Below are 9,151 nucleotides of genomic sequence, written 5' to 3'. Positions count from 1 at the left end.
CAGGTAGAATTGAAATTGCCCCTACCCAAAAGTTCGACCCAAAGGGGGGGACATCAGAATTCGTTTTAGAGGTATGGTTCCTTCGGCAAAGTTTCTTATTTTGATCCCTAGAATACGATTTTCGCAGAGCAATGAGCGATTTTTAAATCGACCCGCCCTAATATATACATACATACGTTTGTATATTGCGCACGTACATTTGTACTTATTCTGGCGTACAAAACTAAGTTTGAGATATTTTCGTCCCTATAGGAACTTTCAAAAAAAATATCCGTACAAACTTCAAGTACATATTATTATTTTCTAATATATACATACCTATATATACCAGTAATTTACAAATACACGTTTATTTCCACGCGTATATTTACACGTATAAATAAGTGAAAAGTGTTTGTGATTTTTTTTTTTAATTTTATATTTTTTGTTTTTACAAAACATTATACATACTATTAAATTCCGAATTTAGCGAATTTAAATCATTTAAGGAACGTCCCGTTATCCGTGCTTGACTCTATTTTTCAAAAAAAAAAAAAAAAAAACACAAACACAAACACCGCCACCAATTTAAATTCCCTTTTTTTAAATTTCTGTGGCACAGAGTTTTCCATCTTCGAATTTTGCGAACGTTCTCTGAGCGGACAAATATTTTATTCGTTTTTTTTTTGGTGAAAACCCAAAAGTTTGCATAAAATGCCTCTCAGTCCCCCAAAAACGTCCGAAACCGGGACAAAACCAAAAGGTGGCCCAAAGAAAGAAACGTCCAAGGAAAGGTCAACATCCCCCCGCCGGAAATCCAAATCAGTTGACCCATCCAAAAAAGTTCATCGCGGAAAGTGACAATCTGATGAGATACTGTGCAAAATTTAACGAAGCACCGATTCAGGATCACACTGAATCGTATCTCATGATAAAGGACAAATCACTAGATGATTATTGGGCACGGCTTCAAATCGGGCAAATATTTACCTCAATGTCCCAGCATGTGACACGGAGACCTTTTATGGTGGCTATGAAGAATGGTCCGCTTTTCGTGATATGTTCACAGCGGTGTATATTAACCACCCAAGGCTCTCCCGTGCTCAGAAATTGTACCATCTCCGGTAAAAAACGCAAGGCAAAGCCAGCTCCATCGTCAAGCAATATGCGTTGAGCGATGATAACTTTGACCTTGCCTGGGAAGCTTTACGGTCACGATACGAAAACAAGCGGATCCTGGTTGACAACCAGATCAAATCCTTACTGACTCTTGCCACTATTCAATCCGAAAACAGTGAGCAACTTCAGAAATTGCAAAATACAATCAACAACTGCCTATCCGTCCTTCACTCCCAAGGAGTTACGACAGATAGTTGGGATCCGATACTGGCGTACATTTGTTCATCAAAGCTCCCCGAAACAACCCTGTCACTTTGGGAACAATCTTTCTCTTCTCGAAGAGATCTACCCTCATGGTCACAAATGAACGACTTTCTCATCTCGAGATATGAAGTCGTTGAAAGAGTCAATAGGCTTCAACCAAGCAAACAAAAACCAGTCGATCATCAAAATTCTGCGCAAAACAGGTCCTTCAACAGGACGCAAACCCTTGTGGCAGAATCTAAAAAGGAAACTTGCCAATGTTGCAACTCCCCGCACCTTATTAGATTCTGTCCACGTTTCAAACGAATGTCTGTGCAAAACCGGGCACAATTCGTAAAACTTGCTAAGCTGTGCACAAACTGCCTTAGCAGCACTCATATCATCAATGAGTGCACGAGCAAGTGGTCATGTTCGACATGTCATCAACGGCATCATACGCTGTTGCACGCGAGCCCACAAACTCCACGTTCCACCCCGCGAACAAATGCACCAAACGTGCAGCACACAACTGCTGAGTCAACACCTCCCGTTCGACAAACGCAGAAGCGAGCTACCGTGTTGTTCAAAACACGCACCGGTTCAATCATTGCATGCAGCCAATGATAACCAAATTCTCGTTCCTACTGCCATGGTCGCAGTCGAACACGAAGGGGAATTATTTCAACTAAGGGCCCTTATCGATCAGTGCTCGGAAAGAACTTTCATTTCCTCGAAAGTTCAAAAACGGTTGAAACTTCCATTCGAACATTCAAAGTTTGAAATCTCTGGCATGGGTGGACAAGTCGTACAAAAGTCCTCCAAACTTTGTCCTTTGACACTGGTTGCATCCAAGGCCATGAAAAGGATAAAGGCTCATGCCATTGTGTTGCCGCAACTCACAAAGAATCTGCCAACCTCCACCATTAGTCGCAAAATCTGGCAGCAGTTCCAACTCCTTGAGCTCGCTGATCCCAGTTGCCACATACCGGGTCAGACTGACATGGTCTTTGGCAGCGACATACTTCCACAAATTCTGCTGGAAGGTATAAAAAAGGTGGGCGATAGCATACTTGCGCAACAAACCATTTTTGGTTGGATTCTCAGTGGTCCAATAACTGAAAATGTTGTGTCATTCTCGACGCAAGTCCAAGCGTCAAACGAGACCCTCAGTTCTCAACTGAGAAAATTTTGGGAAGAGGAGGAAATTCCACAACCTCCACAGATATCCCCGAGGATCAAGCGTGTGAGCAGATATATGCAACAACCACGACACGTGCACCAAACGGTCGATACATTGTGCGACTTCCATTCAAGGAAGAGTTTCCTGAAAAACTCTCTCTCGGCAAATCCCGCCCGGCTGCTCTGCAGCAGTTTTTCAGCATGGAGCGATCGCTTCAGAAAAAGGGGGAGTTAGGTAAAATGTACAACAATGTGTTGCAAGAATATCTCGACCTTGATCACATGGAATCTATCGACCCATGCGAAATAACTTCGAATGGCAAGGTCTTCTCATTTTACTTGCCACATCATGCGGTAGTCAAACCAGATAAGGTCACCACCAAAGTTCGTGTGGTTTTCAACGCCTCAAAAAAATCTGGGTCAGGCAAATCCCTGAATGACGTTTTATACACTTGTCCAACTCTCCAACCAGATCTCATGCTACTACTTCTACAGTGGCTCATGCATAAGTATGTGTTCAATGGAGACATTGAAAAAATGTACCGTCAGATCCTTATACACGAGGACGACCAAGATTTTCAGCGAATCCTATTTCGAAAATCGGCCAACTCCATTGTTAGCGATTTCAATCTAAAAACGGTTACATTCGGCGTCAATTGTGCACCATATCTCGCTATTCGTACGTTGTATCAACTATCCGATGACACGAAAGCGACATTCCCGTTGGCTGCAACAATTCTCAAAACGTATGTCGACGACATCCTATCCGGAAGTCATACCATCGATTACGCCACTGAATCACTCGTTAAAGTGATAAACGTCCTAAAATCAGCTGGTTTGATACTAAAGAAATTAACGGCTAATCACCCGGCCATATTAGAACAGTTTCCGAAGGAGGATTTTCTAGACTCCAACTTCTTAAAATTTGAGAGCACTTCCAATACCAATACTCTTGGCATTCGATGGAACGCGCTCATGGACAAATTTTCATACACCATTCTGCCGGAACACACCCAAAATGCGGTCACAAAGCGACAAATTTTATCCTCTGTTGCAAAACTTTTTGACCCGGCGGGATGGCTGTACGCCAGTTATGATCCAGGCCAAGATGCTTCTCCAAGAAATCTGGCTGGATGGCAGCGATTGGGATGAAAGCGCCAAGCCCGCAACATTATCAAATGGCAACATTTCGCAGAAAATCTGCCAGCCATTTGCCACATCGAAATCCCTCGATGGGTTAATGTCGTTCCAGGGCAAGGCACCCAAATCCACGGGTTCTGTGATGCCTCGGAAGAAGCATATTGCGCAGCGATTTACATCCGCACACATGTGGGCAACCAAATAAAATCTTCACTTTTGGTTGCGAAAGGCAAAGTTGCCCCCATAAAAACTGTAAGCTTACCCCGCTTAGAGCTATGTGGTGCAGTCCTACTCGCCAAACTGGCTTCAACTGTTCGAAAACAGCTCGACTTACAAGCATGCAACACATTCTTATGGTCAGATTCTGAGATTGTACTAGCCTGGCTACAGAAATCTCCATCGACCTGGAAGACTTATGTGGCCAACCGTACCTCTCAAATTCGAGAATATCTTCCCAGCGGCACCTGGCGCCATGTATCTAGCCAAGACAACCCTGCTGATCTTGGCACACGTGGTTGCAAGCCGTATGATTTGATAGGCTCTTCACTTTGGTGGCACGGACCACAATGGTTTTCTTGCCACATTTCGGCATGGCCAAAGCCGAAAGCAGGTAGCGCCTCTCCACCCGAGAAACACAAGGTCGAAGCATATCACGCACTCGAGGAAGAGGAAGATATTCTTCAACGTTTCTCCTCATACTCTCGAGCTCTCCGTGTGATTGCATACGTGTTCCGCTTTGCGAACAATGCCTGCAACAAATCCAAATCGGTGGCAACAACACATAATCCCCATCTGACGTACAAAGAGTTGCAACATGTGAAAACACGGCTTGTGTCAATGGCACAATCTCGCCATTTCGGGGCGGAAAAGAGCGCCTTACAAAACAATATGCCAATAAGCAAAAAGAGTTCCCTTCTGGCTCTTGACCCATTTCTGGATGGATACGGGCTCCTACGTATCGGTGGAAGATTGGAACATTCTACAATGCAATACAACGAGAAGCATCCAGTAATCCTTCCTCTGGATTCAAGGCTCTACCAGTTGTATCTGGAGTTTTTATACCGCCTGATTCTTCATGCAGAAATGAGGTTAATGCTCCAAATGATGAGGCAAGAGTACTACGTACCAAAACTAAAGCCTCTTATAAAGAAATGTATTTTTCAATGCAAATCTTGCACGCTTTTCAATCAGAAAATGAGCACGCAAATAATGGCAGCTCTACCACCTGAGCGCCGCAATTTCTCACTCCCCTTTTTCCACAACAGGAGTAGACTTTGCAAGTCCATTCCAAATAAAAGCATCGGTTCTGAGGTCGACCACTATCATAAAAGGGTACGTGGCTGTATTTGTCTGTTTTTCCACAAAGGCAGTACACCTCGAGCTATGATCGGACCTTACTACTGAAGCCTTTCGAGCAGCATTCGCCCGATTCGTTGGCAGACGAGCTTATCCCTCAAAAATGATGAGCGACAATGGTAAAACGTTCATTGGCGCTCAGCGCGCACTCGAACGCGACTTCGTTAAATTTCTTAACGAATGCTCTGCGGACATTGTGCAGAAATATGAGCCCCCCCCCCAGGGAATAAAGTGGCAGTATATTCCACCCAGCGCCCCTCATATGGGCGGCTTGTGGGAATCCGCAGTAAAAAGTTTTAAAACCCACTTCAAAAAACCGCTGCATCCCACAAGTTTACATTCGAAGAATTCACGACGCTGTTGGCGCGTATTGAAGCAGTTCTCAATTCGAGGCCTCTAACCTCACTATCCCAGGACCCAGTTGACTTCACAGCGCTCACTCCGGGTCACTTCCTTCCAGGTGCACCGCTATTAGCCATTCCTGAGCCAAACGCGGAAGACCTCTCCTGGATAAATCGATGGGAAAATCTCAAATTGCTTCATCACCAATTCAGTCGACGCTGGAAAGAGGATTATCTGAAGGACCTTCAGAAGCGCTATAAATGGCAAACGCCACAGCGAAATCCTCAACCAGGCGATCTCGTCGTAATTAAAGAAGAATCGCTCCCACCCACCGAGTGGCGTCTGGAACGAATCGAGAACGTTCGCCTCGGCCCTGACAACCATGCTCGGGTTGTACAGGTTCGCACCCGAAATGGGCTTGTCATGCGCCCCTTAGTAAAACTATGCTTTCTTCCAATGGAGCACTCTTCGCGCCCGGCGCTATAGCTTATATACGCTTTCCTTGTATATGAAAATTTCCGTATTAAATATCCGCTTATCATCCGCTGTATCAAATTACTTCTCGTTTCTCTGCCTGCTCTTGTACTTTCAGGACGACACCATCATGGCATCTCGACCAGTATGCCCACTGGCTCCCACAACAGAGACCGATAACTGCCTCCAGTGTCGGCTCTGCCACCGCTACCACGCGCTGCGGACCTGCCCGGCTTTTAAGGCGGTGCGGCCACCGCAGCGTGCTACAGTGGCCAGGGCACAGGGCTATTGCTATAATTGCTTAGCCCTCACGCATACAGGGTGAATGCGACTCCCGAGGGTCGTGCAAAATGTGCCGTCTGGCGCATCACACCCTCCTGCACAATGGACCGACAAGTTAACGTGGTCAAGGAAAGGTCCCAACACAGCAAGCATCCCGGAAGCCGAAACCCAGGTCGAAAAAGAAGAATGAAGAGAGAAAGTCCACCTGCGCCTGTAGGGCACAAAAGGCGCACCCTGCGACCAAACCCGCGGAAACCCCCAAAACAAAACGGACGGTCAAGCGCACGATCGCGCGCACCCAGACGGCCTGCAAACGGCGCAAGGCGAACGGCGCAATTCCAGTCGCGCTTTGGATATCACCATCCGCGCCTTGCAGGAGCTGCAGAAGGTGCTTACAAGCACCTCCCTGCAGGGCGGGCAGGATGTCTAAGCCGCCTTCACAAATATTTAGACGGCGTCAAAATATACGTATGCGCAGCCGTGCGCGGCGAAGTGGAAGACACCAACGAGCGACCACTGCCATCGTCGTCAACGATATTTGGGAAAGTCAGTCTTGTACTATCAACGGACAATCGCAGACGCCAGACCAGAGTTGGTTCAAAGGGATACTATCTTCTCTAAGCCGATGCTAAGCAGTGACGTGTATGCACATCAATAGATCAAATCATTATGTCTACACATATGTACGTACACGCAGCGGAGAAGAGACGCACAAACACATGCAGATATCTTATCTGAGATGCTCCGAAAAGTATGCAATTATAATTCTGGAAGTGTCGCTCACAAATACACGCGCATATGAGAAGCTATACACGTGCATCTGTAGTTATAATTATATAGCAGTAACTAAGTAAATTCTGGAAGAGCCTAGAAGTATGCAAACGAGAAATCACAGAGTATAAAAGGCCGCAACAGTAGAGGCACGGACAATCAGTTTGATTTAAGACGCTATCTGGCGAGCAATAGTAGTGTTGTTGTGAAGAACTTTATTAAAGGCCATTTTGCATTATTGAATAGTGGAGTTATTTATTCAACAGTTAGTGATTCGAACGTTAGCAGAAGGGCAAATAAGAGGATTTGCACTAAATTCGTTACAGTATATTTTTAGTGTAAGTGTCATCATCGACATTCCGGCTCCCTGTGAATTTCTACGTATGTATGTATAAATTTACAATGTTCGCGAACGAGAAGGGAGAAAGAATAACATAAGATGAAACGAACTAAAAGAACAAATAGAACCGAAATCGAAGATCAGGTTCACTTGTTCAGTTGAGATACCCGGTCAATTGAACAAGTACAGAACGAAACGACCCAACTCTAGTCCAGAGCCAAAACAAAATCCTCAAATCTCTGTCGCTGTTAAAACTCCATCGCCAAAGGTATCTAAAAGAGTATCAGGTTCGCAGAAAAGTTTGTAGCATTTGGTTACAAGAAATAAAGCGGGAGTCATTGGTGCCGTTTGTCGTATCGCTGTAGTCGTATCCCTAACGTAATCAGCTGTTTATCGTTACGACGGTAAACCAAAAACCAATTGGTTGGCTACGATACGGTTACGACCTTAGCGGCACCAATAATCGATTGCATTGATTCCCATAAGGTTGGTCGAATCAGCTGTTATAAGGTTACCGATACGGTTACCGATAAAGCACCAATGTCTCCAGCTTAACAGTCTTACTCCTTATTCGTTACGACTAAATGGTACTAAATGTTGAATACTTTTCTGCGCCCTTGATACTGTTTTAGAGATTTTTGGCGATGAATTTTTACGTTAGCGAAGGTTGGAACTTGGTGGCAGTTCTGTAGTTCCACTTAAGTCCTATGTAAAAGTATAGGAGTTCAGACTATTATTTCTTGTGACAAATGGTATTAAATACTGCATACTTTTCTGCGGTTAGGCTGTTATTCCTACAATGAGTACGTGTCACCCGCACTCTTTGGTACATTGTTTTAAGCGCGCGTGCGACACTTCCTTACTCTGCGAGAATGGAAATGTTAACTGTGATCATTTATGACTGTGATCGAAATCAAACTAAATGAGCTGTCGTTGATTTTGATGAAGTAGTCGTTGGGATCTCGCTCAAAGTATACGTATATGGACGCTTAGCTCACGTCCACCCTTGGAAATAATGCGTCAGATATCTGAAAAAATGTCATCTTTAAAATTAGACAGTTTTGATGTAGCGACTGATTTCTTATTAAAAAATATAAAATTAAATAGAAATTGTTTAATTTAGTTTTATTATTTTCTGCTAACTTATACATTTCAGTATCATTTATATAACGTCAAGTATGTGCGTTTACTGTATTCGCACATTCAAAGGATTTAAAACACGGCCAGCCATTACAGCAACATCAAGATCACGATCGATGACGAAGAACAGAAACGGGTGGTTTACGGAAATTTGTATTGGCTGTGTTTGTGACCCGTAGTTACCTAGGAAGATAAATGGAAAATTATACATGTATTATATCTACATACATATATTATTTGAACAGATAAGATAAACATTTTTCACTAAACCAAAAACTTGAATTGCATTTACTTAAAAATTGCAGTCGAAGGTTTAATGGATTAGGCTCTAAGTATTAGAGGTATACGCCGCCGCCGGTTTTGGTCGTTTTTCGAACGCCGCCGCCGAATGTCGAAAATATCGGAGCGGCGTCGTCCGGCGCATTACTATATTTTCTACTCGTTTAAGACTGTTTAGGCCATTTATTAATCATGTCGAAAATTGGTCGGATATGCTCGAAAGTGGTATCAACGGATGCGCATCACTGCGAGTTATAAGAAACTAATTGCGAAATTTAACTCTTTCTAACTTTTGTTTAAAAAAACAGGCGCTTTCGATGTCAGCTTAACACGGACTTTGCATCACCCAATTCACCAAGTTATTAAAACAAAACACTAAAAGAAAAGTTATATAATAAATTTATATGCTCACTTTGCATTTTTTTTTGTAATAATAATGAACAATGAGTTCAAATAAAATGACCCAAGGCGAACATGTTTTCAAATTGTCCTCAAGTTGTCAAAAAA

General features: G+C 43.7%; 1 protein-coding gene across 19 annotated transcripts in view; it reads right to left on the bottom strand.

Annotated features, from left to right (window-relative positions):
* Nucleotides 1-8,330: 8,330 nt before the first annotated feature.
* Spn85F (Serpin 85F) overlaps nucleotides 8,331-9,151 on the bottom strand; it is a 59,103-nt gene continuing 58,282 nt past the window's right edge. For all 19 annotated transcript variants that reach the window (XM_067759532.1, XM_067759534.1, XM_067759540.1 and 16 more), the window contains one exon: nucleotides 8,331-8,548. In XM_067759532.1, the coding sequence (XP_067615633.1) occupies nucleotides 8,412-8,548 (137 nt within the window). In that variant the 3' untranslated portion in view covers nucleotides 8,331-8,411. The remainder of the gene's footprint in view (nucleotides 8,549-9,151) is intronic.

Source organism: Eurosta solidaginis, chromosome 1, assembly GCF_040869045.1.
Source record: "Eurosta solidaginis isolate ZX-2024a chromosome 1, ASM4086904v1, whole genome shotgun sequence".
Classification (NCBI taxonomy): Eukaryota; Metazoa; Arthropoda; class Insecta; order Diptera; family Tephritidae; genus Eurosta; species Eurosta solidaginis.
Note: the sequence above shows the minus strand (reverse complement) of the source record. Positions and strands in the feature narration are given on the sequence as shown.